This window comes from Ranitomeya variabilis, chromosome 4 (assembly GCF_051348905.1).
Source record: "Ranitomeya variabilis isolate aRanVar5 chromosome 4, aRanVar5.hap1, whole genome shotgun sequence".
Classification (NCBI taxonomy): domain Eukaryota; kingdom Metazoa; phylum Chordata; class Amphibia; order Anura; family Dendrobatidae; genus Ranitomeya; species Ranitomeya variabilis.
In genome coordinates, this window is record NC_135235.1 from 412479442 (window position 1) to 412505432 (window position 25991).

Below are 25991 nucleotides of genomic sequence, written 5' to 3' on the forward strand. Positions count from 1 at the left end.
TCGCAAGGTGACATTAACCCTTCATTACCCCATATCCCACCGCTACACGGGAGTGGGAAGAGAGTGGCCAAGTGCCAGAATAGGCGCATCTTCCAGATGTGCCTTTTCTGGGGTGGCTGGGGGTAGATGTTTTTAGCTAGGGGGGGGGCAATAACCATGGACCCTCTCTAGGCTATTAATATCTGCTCTCAGTCACTGGCTTTACCACTCTGGCGGAGAAAATTGCGCGGGAGCCCACGCCATTTTTTTCTGTGATTTAACCCTTTAATCTAATAGCTAGAGCGCCCAAATTTTGCACAAACACACTACTAACATTAGTTAGTTACTACTAACATTAGTAGTGTGGATTATGCCAGAAAAAAAAAATGATATGAGATGGTTTACTGTATGTAAATCATGTCGGGTTTTGGAAGGAGATAGCAAAAGCCGGGAATTTAATTACCGGCTTTTCTGCTATCTAGCGCTGTATGAAATTATATATATATATATATATATATATATATATATATATATATATCTATATCTATATATATCTACTGTATATACACACACATATACACCCCTATACTATGTGTAGACATTTATTTTCGCTATTCTATTCTGACCTGTCAGTGTGATTTTACTGTACACTGAACTGAATTGCCGGATTTTCTGGAGAACACCGGTGCGTATTTCTCGCAAGTCACACTGCTGGTCCGTGTGAAATCCGTATTTTTCTCGCCTCCATAGACTTTCATTGGCGATTTTTGGGCGCAATACGGTGACAAACGCAGCATGCTGCGATTTTCTACAGGCATACAAGACCGTATAATAGGGATCAGTAAAATACGGCAGATAGGAGCTGGGCCATAGAGAATCATTGTACCGTATGCAATCCGTATTTTCTGCACCTCTCATACGTCCGTAAAACTCGCTAGTGTGACGCCGGCCTCGCATGCACGGTGGAAAATGTCAGACGCGACGGGCAAAAAAACCTTCACTTGAATGTTTTTTCTTGCACACGGTCTTTGTGCTAGTGTAGATAACCATATATTTCTTTTAGTCCACAATTAATTTTAATACAATTTTTCCCTTGTAATCTGATATATTTTAGATTGAAAAACACCCTGAGGTCTGGGACCGGTCAAGTGATCAATACAAGGGGTCGAAGCGTGATGCCTGGTCAAAAATTGTTACCGCTCTATTTCCTGAGTGGCCAAATCTACCGAAACAGGGGCAAACAATGATTAGAAAGTATTGATTTTTTAAATTATTTGGAAAATGTAAGAAAAAAGGATTTGTAATGTGTTTTTTTTTATATTCCTTCATTTCAGTGGGCGATGTTAGGAAGAGATGGCGGTCTGTTACAGACCGATTCATCAAATCCCTCAAGACTCCCAGTGGCAGCTCGCCGTCAAGGAAGAGGGTGCCATTTGCAGAGCAGCTGCAGTTCATATTGGGAAGCCGGAGTTTGAGGAGGTAGATTATATATAAAAATTGGTTTGGTTGACGTCATGATTTAAAATTGTATTTTTGTAAAATGGTTTTTTCTTTGGTCTGCAGAACAGAAAGCAACGTCTACGCCCAAACACCACCGGACCTTGAAGGTGACACCTCGGAGGACAATATTGGAGAGAACGTTGAAGAATGCACGATGGTCAGCCAAGATTCTCCGGGGAACATGTCTTTGTCTGGAAGGTCACAAGATTTGACAGATACCTTTGGAGAAATTGACAGTCCAGCTAATACGGGCAAAGTGTTGGACTCTAACAATGCTTCTACTTCCTCGGTCGCTGCATCCAACTCTGGTGGTGGTGTGTCGAGGCGCATGGGGATGGGGGCTGCTTTTGCCCGTTCTGTGGCTTTGAGAAGGGCGGCACCAAAAAAGTCAAAACAAGCGCAAGTTATCGAAAATTTAACTAGCAGAACGCTCAATCTGCTTGAAAATTCGGACAAACAAGATGAGCATGACAAATTTGGGTCACTTTTGGCAGACCGCCTTAGGACACTGCCACGGGACAAGCAGCAAATATACATGACAGCAGCCAATTGTCTGTTAACGGCAATTGATGGCACACCCACCCTACCCCCTGCACAACAAGTAATGATGGGTATTTTTAAAATTTTTAATAACCCCATTGTGCCTCCACCACCAGCAGCTGCATCGCAGCGTTATGGGCAGGCGGCAATACACAGGCCCGACCATGTTGACGCCTACAGTTATGGCCATACACCTGTACCTACTGCAATTGGCCATCGTACAAGTACGCCAAATACCAGTCTATCATCCCAACATGACTTATTTCCGGGTTATGGATATGAACCAGAATATTACCACTGTTGAGATTAGACGTTTCCTCTTTTTTGAGTCGAGATGGGAGTTTAGACAATGTTTTACCGTGTGAGTTCCACCCCAATATTAAAAAGTTATTTAAATTTTGTTAAAAAATATGTCAGTTTATGGAAAAAATTGTTTGATAATTAAATTTTTGATATTACATCTGCTTATGTATCTTCCTGGAATAATCTTCAAAACAGTTTATTGTATGTAATAAAATTATTTTTTACTTTATTAAAAAGTGTTTATTTCAACAACTCTGAGTTTGGATTATTAAAAACATGTGAAGACTGGGTAATGGGATCTGATGAAGCAACAGTGAAAATAAAAACCATGGAAACGAAAATTTAAACAATCAAAATTTGTATTAATTAACAATTATTCTCTTTCATATTGATGATTAAAAACGGGCCTTGGTAGATAGGGATTAGGCGTCGGTAGATAGGGATTAGGCGTCGCATGTTCTCTGGTGTTTCTCTGGTGTTATCTCTGCAGTACAGGCTGGTTCCTTAGTTGATAGGGTTTAGCCATCATATGTTCTCTGCTGTGATCTCTGATGTCCAGGCTTGGGCCTTGATTCTGTTTAGGCATCCGATCTTCTCTGCAGTTCAGGCTGCTCAACACCGGCACAAGAGTATTGCCAGCGCACGGCTCCTTCAGGACTCATGAAGTAGTCTGCGAAGGTTTCTCTCTCACGCACACCCGAGTTACATTGCCTTCCTTGACCAAAGTTGTCCACTGCAACTAATTCCGACACCTGTGGCTCCTCAACTACCTCTGTGCTGTATTCCCGAGCATAGTTGTGGAGCACACAGCATGCCTTTATCACAGTGTCCACGGTCTCCGGATCTAACTGGATGGCAGTGTGAAAGATCCTCCACCGACTACACATGATCCCGAAGGTACATTCCACATATCTTCGTGCACGGCTCAGCCTATAATTAAAAATCCTCCGCCGGTCATCCAGTGCTCTTCGTGGGTATGGGCGCAGCAGGTGGGGCTTTAAGGGAAATGCCTCATCCGTTACCATCACAAAGGGCACTGTATGTGTGGAACCCGGCAAAGGTCTTGGAGCTGGGAGCGTTCCACCATCTCGAAGAATTTGAAGTCCAATCTGTGATGATTGCAGCACCCGAGAGTCCCCAGAGCTGCCATAAGCACCGACGTCGATGGCAACAAACTTGTAATGTGAGTCAGCCACCGCCATCAGGACCACTGAAAAATACTTCTTATAATTAAAGAAGCGTGATCCTGATCGTGGTGGCTTCAGCACTCTCACATGTTTGCCATCAACAGCACCTACGCAGTTGGGGAAATTGGCCACAGTTTGAAAGCCTGCTGCAACCTGCAGCCAAGTCTCTTCGGTTGGGCAAGGCATCACGATGGGCTGCAACTTCTGCCAGATGACGGTACATGTGCACCTTACAATTTGCGAGATGGTGGATTTGTCAACCCTAAATTGGAGGTGCAGGGATGTGTAGCTCTCTCCTGTGGCTAAAAACCTGAAGAAAGAAATAAAAAAAAATTAGAATACCTAAGAACACTAAATATATGTATTGCAAGATAAAACATACAAATCATGGCCACTAGCATTTATGGGGGCACTGGCAGCATTGTAGCAGCATTATGGGGGCACTAGCAGCATTGTGGCAGCATTATGGGGGCTCTGGCAGCATTGTGGCAGCATTATGGGGGCACTAGCAGCATTGTGGCAGCATTATGTGGGCGTGCTGCCAGCATTGTGGCAGCATTATGGGGGCCCTAGCAGCATTGTGGCAGCATTATGTGGGCGTACTGCCAGCATTGTGGCAGCATTATGGGGGCACTGGCAGCACTGTGGCAGCATTATGGGGGCACTGGCAGCATTATGGGGGCCCTAGCAGCATTGTGGCAGCATTATGTGGGCCCTAGCAGCATTGTGGCAGCATTATGTGGGCGTACTGCCAGCATTGTGGCAGCATTATGGGGGCACTGGCAGCATTATGGGGGCACTAGCAGCATTGTGGCAGCATTATGGGGGCCCTAGCAGCATTGTGGCAGCATTATGGGGGCTCTGGCAGCATTGTGGCAGCATTATGGGGGCACTAGCAGCATTATGGCAGCATTATGGGGGCTCTGGCAGCATTAGCATTGTGGCAGCATTATGGGGGCACTAGCAGCATTGTGGCAGCATTATGGGGGCCCTAGCAGCATTGTGGCAGCATTATGTGGGCGTGCTGCCAGCATTGTGGCAGCATTATGGGGGCCCTAGCAGCATTGTGGCAGCATTATGTGGGCGTACTGCCAGCATTGTGGCAGCATTATGGGGGCACTGGCAGCACTGTGGCAGCATTATGGGGGCCCTAGCAGCATTGTGGCAGCATTATGTGGGCCCTAGCAGCATTGTGGCAGCATTATGTGGGCGTACTACCAGCATTGTGGCAGCATTATGGGGGCACTGGCAGCATTGTGGCAGCATTATGGGGGCACTAGCAGCATTAATTATGGGGGCAATGTGTCTGGGAGTATGTATCAAAAAAAAAATGGCCTTACCGCAAGGTGATTAGCAGCCTTTCCTCTGCAGAGATTGCTCTTCGCATGACCATATCTTCATAACCGAGGTGTGGACCAAGAAGAATTAGAAGACGATCAAACGCCTCAATGGAAAGCCGGCAAAACTGAGTAAATTTCTCTGGAAAGCTGACAAAAAAAAAATTAAAATTATTTTAAACACACATAATGTACGTTGTATACAGCAATAAAAAATAACAAAAAAACTCAGCTGTCAATATACCATTTCTCCCTATATCTTACCTCCTTAAATCCCGGTAAAGGACATGGAAGTGTCCCTTTTCCTCCCGTTCCTGAATAATGGGATGAACCCACATCCTTTTTTATCGTCAGCTATTCCTTCTTCTCTGAGATTGCTCTTATGGGAGAATATAGTCTTTATTATTACATGGAACTGTACAACGCATGGAAAACTGCCAATCCGCAGCGTCAGAAACGCGGCATATCCGCAACGTAAGGCTGGGTTCACATTGCGTTCCCCCAGTCCATTAGACCGACTTTGTTACACCGCGGCATAACGCTAGATAGATGCTTCATCTGCGCTAGCGATGTGCCAAAGTCGGCACTTGTGTTACAGCAGCCCATTAACGTATGTGGTGAGCGGGCTGCTGTACGCACTGTGAACCCAGCCTAATACGCAAAGTGTTCACATCTAATGACATTATCTTACCAGCTCGCTGTGGTGGTGCAGCAAAAGCAGTGCCGTATGCAACAGTAGCCGATTCTGTTGTGGAGTAAGACGATGGTGCGGCATGTTGAATCCAAAAAGAAAGCAAAAGGGAGAAGAGGGGTTGCACCAGGAAATGACTTCATGGGAGCCTTTTTTTTTTTTCAACCAAGTTTAGGTGTTTGAAAAAATGCTAAAAAAAACGCAAAAAAACACGCACCAAAAACACGTCAAAAACGCGTCAAAAACGCGAAAAACACGAAAAACACGCATGCGGATTTTATTTTTTTTTTAAACTTTTGGCATGCTTCAATAGTCTCTATGGGAGACTAGAAGCTGCCACAACCTTATCGGCTCTGATACATAGATGATCAGATCGCCTCTATGTAGTAGAATTTCTCCAGGAGACCTCTGGTTGTCATGCTAACGAACCGGTGACTCGCGATCACGTGACTGGGTCACCGGTGGGCGGATTTCCGGCCCAATGGCCGGAAGCGTGAGTTAAATGCCGCTGTCAGCAGCATTTAAGGGGTTAATAGCCGCGGGTAGATCGCGATTCCACCCATGGCTATTCCGGGCACGTCAGCTGTCAGACATCAGCGTTAATTTGCACCCAACGTCAGAAGCTGGTTAATATATATATATATATATATATATATATATACATATATACACACACACTCACCGGCCACTTTATTAGGTACACCATGCTAGTAACGGGTTGGACCCCCTTTTGCCTTCAGAACTGCCTCAATTCTTCGTGGCATAGATTCAACAAGGTGCTGGAAGCATTCCTCAGAGATTTTGGTCCATATTGACATGATGGCATCACACAGTTGCCGCAGATTTGTCGGCTGCACATCCCAAAGATGCTCCATACAAGGCAGGATGGATCCATGCTTTCATGTTGTTTACGCCAAATTCTGACCCTACCATCCGAATGTCGCAGCAGAAATCGAGACTCATCAGACCAAGCAACGTTTTTCCAATCTTCTACTGTCCAATTTCGATGAGCTTGTACAAATTGTAGCCTCAGTTTCCTGTTCTTAGCTGAAAGGAGTGGTACCCGGTGTGGTCTTCTGCTGCTGTAGCCCATCTGCCTCAAAGTTCGATGCAATGTGCGTTCAGAGATGCTCTTAGGCCTACCTTGGTTGTAACGGGTGGCGATTTGAGTCACTGTTGCCTTTCTATCAGCTCGAACCAGTCTGCCCATTCTCCTCTGACCTCTGGCATCAACAAGGCATTTCCGCCCACAGAACTGCCGCTCACTGGATTTTTTTTCTTTTTCGGACCATTCTCTGTAAACCCTAGAGATGGTTGTGCGTGAAAATCCCAGTAGATCAGCAGTTTCTGAAATACTCAGACCAGCCCTTCTGGCACCAACAACCATGCCACGTTCAAAGGCACTCAAATCACCTTTCTTCCCCATACTGATGCTCGGTTTGAACTGCAGGAGATTGTCTTGACCATGTCTACATGCCTAAATGCACTGAGTTGCCGCCATGTGATTGGCTGATTAGAAATTAAGTGTTAACAAGAAGTTGGACAGGTGTACCTAATAAAGTGGCCGGTGAGTGTGTATATATATATATATATATATATATATATATATATATATATATATATATATATATATATATATATATATATATATACACACACACACATATTGGACAGGTTTAGTATTGCCGTAATCTTATTGATAAGGAGAATCATTTTCTGAGGTAATTTTTTTTTCCCAAATAAACTTTATTGGATTTTATAATTAACGGGGCAGGAAAGAGATAGCATAAGAGGGATGGGGGGGGAGGGAAGGGAAATAGGAGGGGGGGGGGGGCTGAGGTCATTTTTTTAACACAAAATGTACACTGTGGAAACAATTCCCCAAAACCTGTCAGAACTGCAGGTTTGTTTGTTTTTTTCACAATTTAACTACAGCTGGATTTTTTTTCCCCCATTTTCCAGAACACTGTGGGGTCTACTGAATGGCGTGTCATTCAAAAGTATAACTCGTTCGGCAAAAAAAAAACCAAGCCCTTGAATATCTATGTGGACAGAAATATGAAAGAGTTATGGCTCTGGGAAGAAGTGGAGGAAAAGAATGGAAATACAAAAAACAAAAAATTGCTGCATCGTGAAGGGGTTAATTTTATTTGTTCACAAGAATAGAGGTATTGTTAACTGCATATTGTATTACTCATTACCTAGGTTACTAGTCACCTCTGTAGTATATCAGAAGTGCACAGTTTTCTTGGATAAGAACACGCAATTGCAAACTGATTTAGAGCCCACAAGCGCTACTCAGAAGTTGGCCCGATTGCTACATCCACCCAGCTTCACTTCCCCCGCACTCCCCCAATGCTGCAAAGGTAAGGCTGCCTTCGCTTGCAGCATGGGAGTGTGCATAGCTGAGGCCAGTCCGACCATCAAGAACACAATGCTTAGTGCTCTCAGAAAGCCAGCAGGCAGGGGAGCGATGCACTCCTGAAGTAGGACCATAAGATAAGCCCTTTAATATATTTTTCCACTTTTAATTGCAGCATGAAAGAAAAACAGGATCAAAGCACAAGAGGAGATTTTGGAAGAAGGTGCCATTTATTGCAGTTTTGTCAATTCTCGGCTTAGTATCACTTCCAAGGATAAAATAACTTTGCCACTATACAGTGAAGCCATGCAGACTGAAAATTCTCAGACAGAACATTAAAAATTAAAAGAGGATTGGCAGGTCTAGCAGGAAAAATATTGGACAAACCGACTACTTCATAAGCCATGCTTTACCATTCTTGTATCAGTTGTTGCACCCAAGAGTCCTCAGACTGCATCCCTTAGGCTACGTTCACATTAGCGTCTTTGGGCGCGGTGGCGTCGACGCAACCCAAAACGCATGTCAAACCGCATACACAAAGCAGCGTTTTTTGACGCATGCGTTGTCCTAAAATGTTATTTATCTTGACACAATTGAAGATAAAAAATGCCCAAAAAAGTGTCTAGACACTATAAAGATAAGAAAGACCACCAATGGGATAGAAGAGGGTGGGTGTAATGGAATTTGTGTATATATTCCCTTGCAGAGATGAATTCCTCCCATTTTCCTTGTGTTTCCAGCATCATGATGGAGCGTCCCATGGAGAGTATCTACATGAATATGGAGTTGGATTTTGCCTTGGCTAATGCTTATGCTATTGCCTATTATGAACAAAGGAAAAGAGAAAAACGGAGGAGTCATCGGCGCTTTTGGCTACACCCTATAGTTGAAGTCCGGAAGAGCCGTGGAGCCTACCATTGCTTGTTTGGCGAGCTGAATGACAATCTTGAAAAATATTTTGAATTTACCAGGATGTCTAAAGACAGCTTCCGCTATCTGCTGCGTCTTGTGGAAGGAGCCATTACCAGGCAGGACACACAGCTACGGAGATCGATTTCTGCAGAGGAACGGCTGCTGGTGACTCTACGGTACGTTATCTTGCAATGTAAACGCCTGTCATATGTTCAGCAATGTAATTTTTTTTTTTTTTTACTTCTGTGTTTGTTCTTCAATGTACTTAATTTAATTTTTTTATTTATCTGTTTGGCAGTTTCCTGGCTACCGGAGAGACCTTAAAGGGAACCTGTCACCCCGTTTTTTCGGTATGAGCTAAAAATACTGTTAAATAGGGCCTGAGCTGTGCATTACAATAGTGTAGTTTGTGGACCCCGATTCCCCACCTATGCTGCCGAAATACGTTACCAAAGTAGTAGTTTTCGCCTGTCAATCAGGCTGGTCAGGTCGGATGGGCGTGGTGTCTTCCCCCAGATCTTGCGTAGTTTTCCGTTGGTGGCGTAGTGGTGTGCGCATGTCCAAGGTCCCGAATCCTGCACAGGGGTGTGAAAATAGCAGCGATGTCCGTTATTCCATTGGTGGTCGGTGGGCGCGGCCATCTTGCTTTGGCCGCGCGTGCGCAGAAGCGGCGCTCTGCTGGCCGCGGCTTCAGGAAAATGGCCGCGGGCATCCGCGCGTGCGCAGAAGGCTAGCGCGGCGGCAATTTTCGTGAAGCAGAGTTCGCATCTCGGCTTCACGAAAATGGCCGCCGCGATAGCCATCTGCGCACGCGCGGATGCCCGCGGCCATTTTCCTGAAGCCGCGGCCAGCAGAGCGCCGCTTCTGCGCACGCGCGGCCAAAGCAAGATGGCTGCGCCCACCGATCACCAATGGAATAACGGACATCGCTGCTATTTTCACACCCCTGTGCAGGATTCGGGACCTTGGACATGCGCACACCACTACGCCACCAACGGAAAACTACGCAAGATCTGGGGGAAGACACCACGCCCATCCGACCTGACCAGCCTGATTGACAGGCGAAAACGACTACTTTGGTAACGTATTTCGGCAGCATAGGTGGGGAATCGGGGTCCACAAACTACACTATTGTAATGCACAGCTCAGGCCCTATTTAACAGTATTTTTATCTCATACCGAAAAAACTAGGTGACAGGTTCCCTTTAAGATCCCTGCATTTTCAATTTAGGATTGGAATCTCCACACTTTCAGGAATTGTTGCCGACACATGCCGTGCTTTGTGGGACAATCTCCAGGATGAATTTTTACCCCTCCCAACAACTGATTTATGGGAGGCCAACGCCAAAAAATTTAATCAACTTTGTTCTTTCCCAAACTGTATTGGAGCTGTGGATGGGAAGCACATTCGGATTACAAAGCCTGCAAGAACTGGATCACAGTTCTTTAATTATAAAAAATACTTTTCCACCGTGCTCATGGCAATTGCAGGTGCGGACTGCAGGTTTCTCGCCGTGGACATTGTAGCGTTTGGCCGTACAAATGACTCAAGGACATTTAAAGAGTCTGATATGGGCCTAAGGTTATATGGGAACAATTTTAATTTCCCCCAGCCACGACCTCTTCCCAACACCGAAGGCCCGGCAATGCCATTTGTTGAGGTTGGGGATGAGGCATTTCAAATGTGTGCCAACCTACTGAAACCCTACTCCAGTCGGGGCTTGGACCACACCAAAAGGGTTTTTAATTATAGACTGTCCAGGGCCAGAAGAACTGTGGAGTGCGCCTTTGGGATCCTGGTCTCCAAATGGCGCATTTTAGGATCCGCCATTAATCTCAAAATTGAGACAGTGGATGAGGTGGTAAAGGCTTGTGTGGTTCTACACAATTATATTATGGTAAAAGGAGACCAAACGTGGAACTAGATGAACCCATATCAAACCCATTGCCAGATTACCAACATCATCCTCTGAGGACAACTGTTGAAATTGGGCAGATGAGGGATCGATTTGCTTCCTATTTTGTTTCTGATGTTGGGCGTGTGTCATGGCAAGATGAAATGGTGTAGTGTTTATGTTAATGTTATACTTTATTGTGCTTTTAGCTGAAAATAACTTTATTGTGCTAATAATAAAATAAAGTAGTGCCTGTTTGTTTTTAATGTAATGACAATAAAAGCCTTTTAAACTATTGTGTCCATTTAATGCTTCCTAAAACCTGTTCCAAGTGGCCTAATGTAATGTTCTTTCAATGTTGTAATGTAACTAATTTTTCTACTGTCTTGTGCTTTGAATAAAATAACTTTATTGTGCTTTTAATTTAAATACCTGCTTCCTGTTTTTTTGTAATGTTGATGTCAATAAAACCCTTTTTAAACTATTCCAATGTCCATTTTCCTAACACCTGGTCAAAGTGGCCTACACCACAAAAAATTTACTCAGGTGATCACCAGTTCCCAACTACACTATGCAAATCCACCCCATCTATGGTCACATAGCCGTGTGTTCTAGAGTTGAGCGAACATGATCGGCTCCCTCCTTGGCAAGCTAAAGCGCTTGCTGACTAGTTGCATAGGGAACCCGGCTTCCTGGAGCGCGCCGGCTGATCAGCTGTCTGCCGCCGCAGCTGCATGAGCCGCGGCTGTGTGACAGGCACAACACATGCATGGAGAGCCTATTTGTTGGGCTCTCCATGCATGTGTTGTGCCTGTCACACAGCAGCGGCACATGCAGCTGCGGCAGACAGCTGATCAGCCGGCGCACTCCAGGAAGCTGGGTTCCCTATGCAACGGTAAGCGCTATAATCATGTTCGCTCAACTCTAGTGTGTTCAAACTATTGAACTCAGGATGCTGAAATCCATCCTGAGTCCAATAGTGGCGACACTTGGCCACGTCACCATTGCTACCACCTCACCTGACCCATGACCTTATTGTATTTAAAAAAAATATAACATTTTTTATATGCTCTTTGTGTTTTTAACACCTCATAGCTCCATGAAAGACACAGAAAAGCTGCCGATTAAACAATTGATAAAATAGTGTCTGACATTGGAGATATGAGGTGTTAAAAAAAAAAACATTTTGTGTAGACGGCGCACGGTGTGTGTTGCCGGCGACGAAAGAGAACAATGGAAATAAAAATGGTTTTAAACAAAAAATTTTTTATTTTTAACATAGGTAAAATAAAAGGGGAAAGATTAAGGGGAAGGGACATCAGCTACCAATGGGGACTGATAGGTTCTTGTTGGGGAGTGGGAAGAGGAGGAAGAACAGTATTCCAGGATACTTGAGGGGATTCCAGACAACAAAGTTCCCGATGGTGGGGACATTGCCACCTCTGGAGGGGAGGGAGGAGGCACCAACACTCTTCGGAAAGTAGACTGGCTCTGGCTACTCCTGCTTCTGCTTCACCCCGACCTTGTGCTGTGGTTGGGATTTGGAGCAGCCGGAGCCGCCTCTGATGTGCGCTTTCTCTTCTTGGTCCTCTCTCCCTCTTGGTGTTGTTGCTGGTGGCGTCGACTGGTGCTGGAGGTTCTGGCAGGAGCAGGACTCGGCGGCTCGGTGCGATGGTGTTGGTGGCGGCGTCCCTCAGCACCCGGACCTCTGTAGTGTGGCTGTGCAGCAGGACTCGGTGTCATGCTAGCCAGCGTTGGTACTACAGGCATTGTAGTCGCTGACTGCATGATCCTAGCCTGCTGCAGAGCACTCACATAAACATTGTTGCAGGCCTGCATCACCGAAATCTGGAGTTCCGGTGGAAGGTGTTCCACCATGCCCTTTGCAATGGTGCTAAAAAAAATGTTTTGCCGGCCTCATGAGCTCGGATTCCATAGATTCAAGGCGCCGGTCGATAGTGGCCAGAGCAGTGTCCAGCCAATCACCCAGCACCTTGAAACAGTTTTGGAATACCATGCCCAAATGGAAATATTCGGGCATTAGCGGCCTGTCCGAGGCCCGCTGGCGGGAATATCCAAAAGAAGGAGCGCCAGAGGCCTCATACAGGGGAACACCTGGTGGACCGGCTGCCGGTTCTCCAGAGTGTGATGCATGCCTGTAAGCTCAAAAACTAATTATATAAAGGAACCAAAAATTTAATTTGCGTACATGTAATCCCTTAAAAACAATTTTTTATTATTATTGATATATATAAAACCCCAACCCATTAACGAAAATTTACAACAAGATGAATAAGTCACCAAATATCCTAATGACCTATTGAGATCCTAGGTACAACTACCACTGACATCTGCCTTGCTGCGGGGGTTGGCACCCTAAGAGGCGATTTTTTGGCGCCCCCGCTCAACGTAGGCTATCCCTTGCTCCCCTACACTTTCCCTTTAGATAAAACGTGAGAAAACAATATAGGTGGGGAGTAGTGGTGAAACATAAATAGAAAAAAACACACAGAAAGACCTAGATCTCCAAAAACACCTCCATAAATACATATAAATGTTCCCAGCACAACGCATATATTGCATATGTCAGTATCCTCCTGGTCTCAAAACAATAAGCCTTAGTGACCAGTGTTAGAATGGTCCCATATTTAATATATATAAAGTATCCCCCATCCAAAAGTAGGAGGGGGTATATAATGTGCAAATGGGTAATTTCTTCCCAGAGGATAACTTAGCGTGTGCCGGTTTTACTTATCTTTCCCGCGCACCGCATATATTGCATGTAGAATGTATTTCATATAAACTCATAATCAAAGGCAATATAACCTTAAAACCGATGTTACAATGATCTCATATCTAACATTATATCCCCCCTGTCAATAAGGGGTATAAGGTATGCTAATAGATGATTTCATATCAAAAGGATGACTTAGCGTGTGCCGGTTTAACTTCTCCTCGACGCGTTTCCCCGCTTTAGCAGTTCATCAGGAGGATTATCCAGTTATGATGCCAGATGCTTCATCGATATAGGGCATAAGCCGCCGGTGACATTATGCAGGTTTAAATAAACCACATGAGGTACGTGCGTCCAAACAGGACACGCCCCCTTCCAGTAATTCGACCGGGTCCCAGCTGGGTCAAAAAGATCACATGTTCCCACCATCTGATATTCAAATGAATTCACAGCTATTATCAAAAACATGGCGCTAGTGTAATAATGTCATTTACATATATCGGATATTGACTTTCAAAGTTAGAAAACTCACTAATGATATTAATTCTAATGGACATCGCTTCTGCGCATGTCCCGAGATCCTGTGCTAAGTGAGACGCATCGCCATCTTCCTGGCGTTCAGGGTCTCATACAGCGCCTGCGTACTCCTTTAATTAAAACATCTCCTCTGCGCATGTCAAAAGATACTACATCGGGTGAGACGCACCGCCATCTTTCTGGCGCCTAGCGTGTCACTCAGTGCATGCGCACTTAGCAAAGACAGACCGCAGGAAACCAGAGTATTTAAGAATTAATAGATTAAACTAAACAGGCAGAGCGCTGCACGAGGGAAATCCCCCGTCTTCATACTCAACGTTCTCAGTACATGATTTAGTTTATTATAATGTACCAAAGAATGCATAATTTAGTGGAGAAGAAAAATACCCTTATACGATAAAACATATGCAAAACATTGCCAGGGTACGATAAAGCACCTAACATTAAGCCATAATATTAAGCTGCAGTATTCTAAACATTGTAGTGAAAACATAAGATAACCTACGATACACATAATACATAAATAAATGTCAAATGTAAGATAAAATCCCACCAATAGGTGACATATATACAAATATGTCCCGATACGGAGTGTTTTCGGCAAATTCCTCCCAATATTATACAATAAAGGCTACATTAACCATACCAGGTGCAATCAAATCCAACATATTAACACCAAAAAATAAATACATACATATTCTATTTTTTAGACTCATTCAGAGGAAGCATGCATACGAGAGCTCCTCATTTAGGCCTTCCGGGGAAAGCGAATGCATCCTAAAGATCCATTCCGTTTCTCGTTTCTGTACGATTTTATCAAAATCTCCCCCTCTGATCTTGGGGCGAATTAACTCAATCATACTAAAACTGATGTCTTTTAGGTTACCCCCATGATAACAATTCATATGACGGGCCACCGGTGTGTCACGTTTATTTCTTATATCTCCCAGGTGCTCACCCACTCTCACCCTGAGCTCCCTCAGGGTCTTACCTATGTAGTCCTTGGGACAAACACAGTGTGATGCATGCCTGCTCTCGCTGTGGGATGGCTGTGACGGGTCCCGATGGCGCTTCATGAAGGACCGCTCCAGATGCCCGACCAGGTTCGAGGGTGCTGCTGTGTGTTCTGTGAAAATAAAAGGAAAACATTAGTATACAAAAAATAACATTTCACATTCGCCAACTCCTGTGGAATATAAAAATTAACATTACATAACACAACACAATGTAATTATAAATAAATACTTACGCTCGGCGGGCAAGGACCGGTCTCAGGAAGTTTAGCAGCCTATAATGCTTATATCTGGTTGTCCTTCCCGCAGCAGCACCACTTCGAGCCTGGTCCTCCTCCTTGCGCAGGCCCCGATTGAAACGGTCCTTCATGGAACGCCATCTTGTTCTCACTTTTTTGACTGAAAGAAAAAAAAAAAAAAAGGGTTAGAAATTGTACATTTGCCCGTGATAACACAACCGTGTGCGATGCAACAAACTTGCAGGAGTTCATCACATCACACACGGTTGTGTGATCCTGGCCTGCTGGTTCAGAGCTGCGTTGCCGCAATACTTATGAAACTTTTCCTGGACCTTCGCAGAAGCGCTGTCAAAGCCATCCCACAGCGACTGGGCAATCTCGTCCCATAGCCACCTTAACACCACTTGGTCCGAGTGCCGGGGGTCACGGCTGTCCCACAACGGGACTCGCTCCTGGATAGAGGTGATGAGGAGATCAATGTCGACCCCCTCATCCTGGTCCCGTCGTGAAACCTAGAATAAAAGAAAGACATTAATGTTTGAAAGCTAAATAAAAATTGCTCCCCCCCGAAAAAAAATAAAAAAATGAACAGAAAAAAAAATAAAAAAATAAAAAATAAATAAAATTCCAAATTTAAAAAAAAATAAAAAATACTTACTCGTCGTCTTGCCACCGAAGCTTGGCCCCGAGGTCACTGCTCCTGCTGTGGTTTATCCTCTTCACTTGAAGAGCTCTGTGAATTAAAAAAAAAAAAAAATGACACGTGTACAAATGACAGTGAATACTTACCAACAATAGATAATGTACTCACTTTACTGGCCTGTGAGGTGTTGCTTGAGTCTGTGGCCATTTTTTTTTTTGGACAAGATAATTCTGCAAGGAAAAGTAAAAAAAATTATTAAATTTACACAATGCACAATACGCAGCCACATAGAAGAAAACAGCAAAAATACCATACATAAAATTAGGAAACCACCATACAGTGCACTCATAGGACAATGCCAACAGAACAAGCGCTGAGCAATTGCAGATGCACCACACCGCCATACATTAAAATAAAAAACAAGGTCAGAGCCGACACAATGCCAGAGTATAGCAAAAGCAGAATACCAGTCCCAGAAAAGAAAAAAAAAAATCAATTGCAATACAACAGCCTACTTTAAAAAATAATAAAAACATATACATTTGAAAGAAAAAAAAAAAAGTGCACAGAAAAGGAGATCCAGTATAAACCACCATACATTACAATAAAAAACAACAAGGCCAGAGCCAACAAAACGCCATACGGTAAAATATAACAACAGAAATACATCAGACACAGAGAAAAAAAACACAAATTTCAATAAAAAAAACCACAATGGCACAGCCGCATTAAAGTACAGAACAACCCAATAAAAATTAAATAAACCACCATAAATTGCAAGAAAAAAAAAAAATGACACTTAAAAAAAGCAAAAACAAACAACAAACATTGCAAAGAATAAAAAAAAAAAAAAAAAAAATTGGCAGAGAAATTATATACTTACATCTCTTGAAGGAAGAGCTGTGTCTCATGTACTGTTTCCAGACGTGCAGGCAAGTGAAATACAATGCAATCACCCTTTTTTTATATCTATGGGGTGGTCTTGTCACTGTCTAGACACTTCACTTGTTTTTTACTCAAAAGGCGCATGCGTCGAACAACGTGGGTCAACGCAGGCAACTGCGCCCTATGCGTTTTACATAGACAGTATGTGTTTTTTGGCGCATTTACGACGCAAGTGCGTTGCATGCGTTGTTTACTGGAAATTTGGCGCCGGACAAAATGCAACATGTAGCGTCGGCCGCGCCCTGTCTGGTGCGCCCAAATGACGCATGCGTCGTACAACGCTTGACAACGCATACCGGCGCATGTCCATGTGCCCCCCCATGTTAAAGATAGGGGCGCCTGACGCATGCGTCGGTATCCGTCGACGACGCTGCGCCCAAAGACGCTAATGTGAACGTAGCCTAAAAAGATGTTTAAAATAAGGGGCAGGGGTGGGATTCATCTGAAAGAATCATAGGGGTCCAGACCCCATTTCCACTTACTGGGCTGCTTGCTGTAGTTTTTATAAAATCATTGATATATCACCAGGAGATTATCACTAGAGGACTTGTTGACCTGCTACATATTCTTCCATAGTCATGGACTCTGCATATCTCTGAATATCATGGCAGCAGACCAACTAGTCCTCTAGTGATAATCTGCTGATAAAAAGTATCAAAAGTACAACGGGGTTTGAACGCATGCGCCGATGGGGCAACAGATTGTAAGGGTGACGGCAGAGCAAACGTGCGCTGTGCCGTGCATCATTTTCAGGAGTGTACGCCTCCGGTAGGCAGACACTCAGACGTAGTGGACTGCATGGGAGTGTCTGCCTCCTGTAGGTTTACACTCCCGAAAATTATGCACAGCAGAACACAAGTTCGCTATACAGTCACCATTACAGTCTATGGCCCCCTGTGCGCAGGCGTGCGGACCCCGTTTTGTGGGGGATTTCGGACATTTGCTCCTATGGGGAAACAGAACGCAAAGTAAAAACACGCAAAGTAAAAACACCCCAAGTGATATCCCTCCACTTTGCTACTCTTAGTGGCAAAAACCTTGTGACAGATTCCCTTTAAAGCCCTACCCTCCATGAGCAAGAGTAGGAATACGTTATCTATCAGTGACTCCCACCTTGGCAGACCTAGCCAAATTGCTAACATAAGTTTTCTATATACAGTATCTTTGGCAATTTAAAAAGCTTTTAGTCTTTCCAATTACTGTACGATATAATTACATTTTAAAGGGAAAGTGCCACCAGTTTTTTTGTAGTTTGTTTTTTTGTGAAATTAAGCTTAAAATAGTAAATAAAATGTATTAATGCAATGTTTGCAAATATTTCTATATGAAAAATATATATTTTCTTACAAATATATATATTGACCACTAGGGGGAGCACTTTCCGTTTTAGACCTCAAGCAGCTATAGTAAGACTTACCAGCTTTACTGTTAGCTGAAAAATTGGGGCAGCAACTGCTGACATCAGCATTTCCCTCCCCTTTTGGGTGGGCTAGTATCCCTGGGGCAGAATGAAGAGCAGCATCACAGGGCAGAGCCATTTTGTGTGTGACTGCCCTGTGACCTGCTATCACCAGCAGTTACTGCATCAGAAGCGCAGCTTGTTTACAGAGGAGCAGAAGACAGTGGGCTCAGCAGCATGGTGGACTGGAGGAGAGTGAAGACATGTGGGGTGTATGGAGCAGCATTATCTGAGCTGTCTGTGACTCATCCTTCAGTAAGATAAGAAGGAGCTCCATGCATATGGAGCATGATGGAGATACACATGGAATAGCAGGGGTGAGACACTGGGAGTGTGATGGGGAGACATGTAGTATGATGAGTGAGACACATATGGAGTGTGATGGGGAGAGAGATACACATCGAATATCAGGGGAGAGAGATGGACATGGAATAGCAGGCGTGAGACACTTGGGCTATATGCACACGTTGCGGATTTTGATGCTTTTCCACAGCGTTTTTGGATGCGCGGAATTGCATCAAAACCGTAGTGTAGTGCACAACCAATGTTAGTCAATGGGAAATTGAGAATTGGTGTGCACATGCTGCGGAAAAATATGCGTAGATTTGCATTTTATTTTCTGCATGTCAATCCTTTTTGCGGATCTGCAGCGTTTCAGATAGGGAGTAGGAAGAGTGTGTGGGCGGTAGCGTTACCGCAGGTGAGTCACAGCTGTGGGGTGACGCTGACATGTGACAGCATGACCCCCGCAGCTCCCGTTATCGCAGGCACTGAGCTGTGTGTGCAATGGGGAAAGCCATACAGGGGGAAAGAAGTGCATAGGAGGGAGAGCAACCCATGGGGAGTGAGACATGCAGGGGGGAGAGGAGTGCATAAGAGGGAGAGCGACCCATGGGTAGAGAACACGCAGGGGGAGAGGAGTGCATAGGAGCGAGAGCGACCCATGGGGAGTGAGACATGCAGGGGGAGATGAGTGCATAGGAGGGAGAGCGACCCATGGGGAGTGAGACGTGCAGGGGGAGAGAAGTGCATAGGAGGGAGAGCGACCCATGGGGAGTGAGACATGCAGGGGGGAGGAGTGCATAGGAGGGAGAGCGGCCCATGGGGAGAAGAACACACAGGGGGAGAGGAGTGCATAGGAGGGAGAGCGACCCATGGGGAGTGAGACATGCAGGGGGAGAGGAGTGCATAGGAGGGAGAGCGACCCATGGGGAGTGAGACGTGCAGGGGGAGAGAAGTGCATAGGAGAGAGAGCGACCCATGGGGAGTGAGACATGCAGGGGGGAGGAGTGCATAGGAGGGAGAGCGACCCATGGGGAGAGAACACGCAGGGGGAGAGAAGTGCATAGGAGGGAGTGCGACCCATGGGGAGTGAGACGTGCAGGGGGAGAGAAGTGCATAGGAGAGAGAGCGACCCATGGGGAGTGAGACATGCAGGGGGGAGGAGTGCATAGGAGGGAGAGCGACCCATGGGGAGAGAACACGCAGGGGGAGAGAAGTGCATAGGAGGGAGTGCGACCCATGGGGAGTGAGACATGCAGAGGAAAAGGAGTGCATATGCAGCGCCCCAGAGTCCTGGTCGTTGCAGTACTGTGGCTCCGCCACTAAGGGGAGCTATGGTGCGTCTGATGGCACTGAAAGAGTTCATCTGATCAGGTATCACAGACACCAATACATTTCACAGTCGGGCCTCCGGGGGAGCTAAGGGTTCTATTCACTAGGCCACTCCCCACCATAGTGGGTAAACTGGGGGTCAGGCAGGAAGTTAGAGGAGAAAGCTGACTGGGTTGGAACCAGGCAACACCTGGTGGCAGAGGGTGTTGTGGGGGAAGATACAGTAGGGTCTCTGTCAGGGGTGGGATCCTGACAGAGGCTTGGCAACTTGAACGAATGTAACGGGACCGTGCCTGCTCAGGATAGCGGCGGTGCCCAAGGAAGGATCAGAAGCGAGATAGATTGTGCTGAGTGAGAAACGAGATCAAGCAATAGGAGAATACCAGTAGGGGTCGTGCTGTAAGACCGAAGCAACACCCTACTGAGGCGCACTACCGGTGGCCGGAACGCCGAGGGAGTATCATAATATCCAGCTTCAAGCAATACTCTAAACAGCGGCAGGACAGTCAGTCTAAGGCGGGCTGTCTAACTTAAATCACCTATGCAGTCTTGGGGGGCAACTTGTGGAGAGGGGCGACTCTAGGGTCCCGGAAGAGCTCCGAGCCTACCCGTCAAACGGGTGCCGTCCCAACCAGGACATCAGGGAGGGACGGAGGATTAGCAGAACATCATCTAATCGAGTTGTGAGGGAACTTAAGAAACAGACACAACAGTTGTGGGGACTTTCTGTAAGCACAGCAGGGAAGGACCACAACACCTAGCGCTAGAGGGAAGGCACAGATTTCCACCTGTGAAGAGGACTCTGGAGGTGCCATTGGACCGGCCGGACTTGCGCAGCCTGGTGAACCGTGTTCTGGACTGAGGACCCAGAGATCTTCAGTAAAGAGGTAAAGAGACTGCAACCTGGTGTCCTCGTTATTTAACCGCGACCTGCACCCCACAACTGCACCGCACCACTACAGCCTCACCACCACCGTCATCCGTCATATCATTCGCTGTGCGCCCCACGGCAGGGTCACGGACCGGGGCCTAGCCACCGTGACAACCCCAGAGCAGAGACTCAGAGGCCCGGTACCGGGTACCCCTCGGCCCTGCGGCAGCGGGGGCGCTACACATAGGAGAGAGAGCGACCCATGGGGAGTGAGACATGCAGGGGAAGGAGTGCATAGGAGGGAGAGCGACACGAGGAGAGACATCCAGGGGGAGAGGAGGGAGAGCGACCCATGGGAAGACATGCAGGGGGAGAGGAGTACATAAGAGCGAGAGTGACTAGGCACAGGGGGATGGAGAGCACACATGGGGAGAGACACAGCACACATGGGGAGAGACAGCCACCTCCAGGGTCACAGAGGGAAGATATATGGGGGAAGAAGCAGGGTGACAGGAGCAGAGTATTTCAGAAGAGCAGTACGCTGGTCTATGGGGGGGGGGTGTCACAGAGGGAGAAATATGGGGGAAGGAGCACAAAGTATTTCAGTAGAGCAGTGTGCTGGTCTATGATACATCACAGAGGAGATATATGGGGGAAGGAGCAGGGTGACAGAAGCACAGAGTATTTCAGGAGCAGTGTGCTGGTCTATGGGAGATCACAGAGGAGATATATGGGGGAGGGCTATATGATCCCTGTTGCATGCTACCTCTCTCCCATTTTGTGAATAACATTCTTGCCATCCCCCACCTTAATCCCTGTCCTGTCAGCTGTCCTGCTCTTTCTCTCCAGGTGTCAGCTCCCTCTCTGCAGGCTGTGAGTGCAGCTTACCGGAGATCACTGGGACTGTGTGTGAGTGGGGAGGCGGAGACAGAGCAGGAGAAGCACACAGGTGTAAGCCGCAGCAGGGGATGTCTGCTCAGGACAGAGGAGCACGGCGGTAAATCACCCGCACTCCCCACTCTCCATCCTGCGGCTCCAGTGAGCGCTTCTCTCCTGTGATAGAGAGTAAGTGGAGCTGGGCAGAGAGCACTGGGCTATAATAAAATGGCGGCCAGTCACACCTACAGCAGTGTATTGTGCAGCCCACAGAGGCGTGCCCAGCTCACTGCTAATGCAGCTATAATGTTTGAGATGGTCAGCGGTGGTCTGTTATCTCCTATGACCATGGGGTGCTGTATTATGACACCGATAGTGCCGTGCTACTACTGTCAAAACAAGATGTCAGCCCCCAGTGCCTTCTTTAAACTCATATAACACACGAAATATGTTTCACATGCATGCAAAACTTGATTATAACAGCATGTTATGCTACATTACATTGATTTATTAATGATCTACAAACGCGGTACCTTCCCTTTAAGAACTATCCACATCTTTTATTAATATTTGAATACAAAAACAGATAATACATAAAATGTTAAATGAGACATAGCATACACCAAGAGCTTTCTATACATTATAAAGAAACCTATGTGGGGAGAGAAATTGCTACATATGGAATGTGGACAATGGTGTAAATAAAATATCCAAACATTAAAAAAGGTAAAAAATTACCTGGCCAGATCCAATATTGGAATTTTTTTTTACTGAATGTGCCCTGTTCTACAGGTCACCTGCAAAACAGGATGTTTTAAATCAGAGGTACATATTTTTTATGATACATGCTGCATGATCTACGGGCATCACACAGTGGCATGTAAAAGTCTGGGCACCCCTGGTCAAAATTACTGTTATTAACAGTTAAGCAAGTTGAAGATGAAATCAATCTCTGAAAGGCCTAAAGTTTAAAGATTTCACATTTCATTTGTATTTTAGGCAAAAGAAAAAAAAAAAAACATTTTAAAAACTGCAAAAAACAAAATAGGCCAATGCAAAAATTTGGGCACCCTGCATAGTACCTAGTAGCACCCCCTTTTGAAAGTATCACAGCTTGTAAAACCACTTTTGTAGCCAGCCAAAAGTCTTTCAATTATTGTTTGAGGTATTTTCATCATTCTTCCTTGGGAAACTCCCAGTTCTGTGAGATTCCTGGGTTGTCTTGCATGCACTGCTATTTTGAGGTCTAGCCACAGATTTTCAATGATGTTCAGATCAGGGAGGGCCATTGTAAGAACTTCATCTTGCGCCTTTTGAGGTAGTCTATTGTGGATTTTTGATGTGTTTAAGATCATTGTCCATTTGTAGAAGCCATCCTCTTTTTAACTTCATTTTTTTTACAGGATGGTGTTATGTTTGCATTAAGAATTTGTTAAATGTAGTTGAATCCATTCTTCCATCTACCAGTGAAATGTTCCCCGTGCCATTGGCTGTAACACAACCTTAAAGCTTGATTGATCCACCTCCATGCTTAATGGTTGGCGAGATGTTCTTTTCCTGAAATGGTTTCCTTTTTTATCCACACATACCTCTGATCATTGTGGCCTAAGGCTAGGTTCATATTGCGTTAGGGCAATCCGTTTAGCGCTAGCCGATCTGCGAGAGCGGGGAACGGACCTCGGGCGCGCCGCGGACGCTGCAAGCAGCGTCCGAGGTGCTCCACAGAAGAACGGCACATCGCTAGCGCGAGCCGAAAAAGGCACGCGCTAGTGATGCGCTACAGGGAAACTTCATATTGCTGTCAATGGGTGCGCTAACGGACCCGTTGCACGGCATTAATTGCGACATTTTCGCCGTGCAACGCTGTCCGTTAGCGTGCACACATTAACGCAATGTGAACCTAGCCTAAGAGTTCTATTTTAGCCTCATAAGTCCACATAACTTGTTTCCAAAATACATCAGGCTTGTTTAGATGTTATTTTGCATACTTCTGATGCTGAATTTTATGGTGAGGAACAAGAGGTTTTCTTCTGATCACTCTTCCTTGAAGGCAATATTTGTGCAGGTGTCTCTGAACAGTAGAACAATGTACCATAACTCCAGAGCCTGCTAAATCTTTCTGAAGGTCTTTTGAGGTCAAGCAGGGGGGGTCAGATTTGCCTCTCTAGCATCCTACAAGCAGCTCTCACTGATTTTTTGTTGTTCTTCTAGACCTTATCTTGACCTCCACTGTTCCTGTTAACTGTCATTTCTTAATTACATTTCGAAATGAGGAAAGGGCAACTTGAAAACGCCTTGCTTTCCTCTTATAGCCTTTTCCTACTTTGTGAGCCTCCATTTCAATTTTCAGAGTGCTAGGCAACTGCTTAAAAAATGCATGACTGCTGGGTTTTTTTGGCATAAGGTTAGAGGAGGCTGGATTTTTAAAAACTGGAAAATTTGCATCACCTGGCCAACGATGATTGTGAACAAGCCATAACCCTAACAGGCTAATTAAGGTCTGAAACCTTGGTCAAAGTTATCTAAAGCATACAAATCTCCAAGGGTGCCCAAACATTTGCAATGGCCCACTTCCCTTTTTATAATTTTTAAAATGTAATTTTATTTGGCCTAAAATACAAAGGAAATGTGTAATCTTTCACTTTAGGCCTTTTAGAGATCATTTCATCTTTAACTTACCTAACTATTCACAACAACAGTATTTTTTTAGACCAGGGGTGGACAAACTTTTACATACCGCTGCATATTACGCACTGCCTGTATGGCAGAAATGTATGGTTGTATGGCAGGTAGAAACATGTCAATTAAGGGCAGCGGGTGGGAAGATGTTGCCGGTGACAAGCCTGTCTGACTAGTCTCCAGCGCGACTCTATCCCTGGCAGCTTTTAAAGTATACTTTTCTCTGAAATGCAGCAGGATTTCAGAGTCAAACATACTTGGTTGCGATCATACAGCCAGCGTCTGATACATGCTTCCCATGGAATGGAGAGCATGTATCAGCTGTCAGGGTCACTACAATGATAACTTTTCACAAGCAAAGGTCACCAATATCAGATCAGTGGTAGTCCTCTTGGTACCCCCACTGATTAGCTATTACTAGTTGACAGATGTGAACAGTGTATGGACTGTAATGTCAGTGCGCAATCACACTGTTCAGTGGCCTCTCCGGAGTACTGAAGGGCAACTTCTATTCATTTAAAATTTAACTAAAAGCTGATCTGGTTAGCACTGCAGCCTTGCAGCGCTGGGGTCCTGGGTTCAAATCCCACCAAGGACAACATCTACAAGGAGTTTGTATGTTCTCCCCATGTTTGCGTGGGTTTCCTCTGGGTTCTCCGGTTTCCTCCCACATTCCAAATACATACTGATAGGGCATTTACACTGTGTTCCAAATTATTATGCACAAAGAGTTTAGGAGTGATAAGGTTAGAATTTTGTTTGTCATTTAAACTTATTGATGGTGATGTGTGTCAGGGCTCTTTATATCACTGAAAGCTATTGCAGATACCTGTGCAAATTAGTTTCACAGGTGTGTCCAAATAAAGGCAAGACTACTTAAGAAGGCTGTTCCACATTATTAAGCAGCCTATATTTTTTGCCAAAATGGGAAAGAAAAAGGATGTGTCGGCTGCTGAGAAGCAACAAATTGTGGAGTATTTAGGTCAAGGCATGACTACAATCAACATTGCCAAGACACTTCATCGTGATGATCGCACAATCAAGAAGTATGTAGCCGATTCCCAGCACACACGTGTGTGTGCTGATAAGGAAAAATTGAGGACTCTTTCCAACAGGCAATTGCGTTAGGTTAAAAGAGCAGCTGCAAAAATGCCTTGTCATAGCAACAGACAAGTTTTTGAAGCTGCTGGTGCCTCCAACGTCCCCAGAACAACAAGATGCAGGGTCCTTCAGAGGTTTGCAGCTGTGAGTAAGCCATCCTGTCGACCACCTCTATCTACTGCACACAAGCAGAAACGGCTCCAGTGGGCCAAACGATACATGAAGACTGACTTCCAAACTGTTTTGTTCACCGATGAGTGCCGTGCAAAGCTCGATGGTCCAGATGGATGGAGTGGAGGATGGCTGGTTGATGGACACCCCATAAAAACACGGCTAAGGCGCCAACAAGGAGGTGGTGGAGTAATGTTTTGGGCTGGAATCATGGGGAGATTGTCGGCCCCTTTATGATCCCTGAAGGGGTAAAGATGAACTCCATAATCTATGTGGAGTTTCTAAAACAACACTTACTGCCATGGTTCAAGAGGAAGAACCGTGCTTTCCGCAGCAAGATCATTTTCATGCATGATAATGCACCGTCTCATGCTGCAAAAAATACATCTGCATCTCTGGCTGC

At 45.3% G+C, this 25991-nt stretch overlaps 1 protein-coding gene across 1 annotated transcript; it reads left to right on the forward strand.

Moving 5' to 3' along the window:
- Positions 1 to 674: 674 nt before the first annotated feature.
- On the forward strand, positions 675 to 2493 carry LOC143765017 (uncharacterized). The gene is made up of 2 exons (XM_077251234.1): positions 675 to 1458; positions 1543 to 2493. The coding sequence occupies exons 1-2, from the start codon at positions 1283 to 1285 to the stop codon at positions 2321 to 2323; spliced, it is 957 nt and encodes a 318-aa protein (XP_077107349.1). The 5' UTR covers positions 675 to 1282; the 3' UTR covers positions 2324 to 2493.
- Positions 2494 to 25991: the final 23498 nt, after the last annotated feature.

Coding starts and splice junctions, on each gene's coding strand:
- LOC143765017 (XM_077251234.1), top strand. CDS start 1,283: ATGTGTTTTTTTTTATATTCCTTCATTTCAGTGGGCGATGTTAGGAAG. Junction 1,459..1,542: donor GGAAGCCGGAGTTTGAGGAG/GTAGATTATATA, acceptor TTTGGTCTGCAG/AACAGAAAGCAACGTCTACG.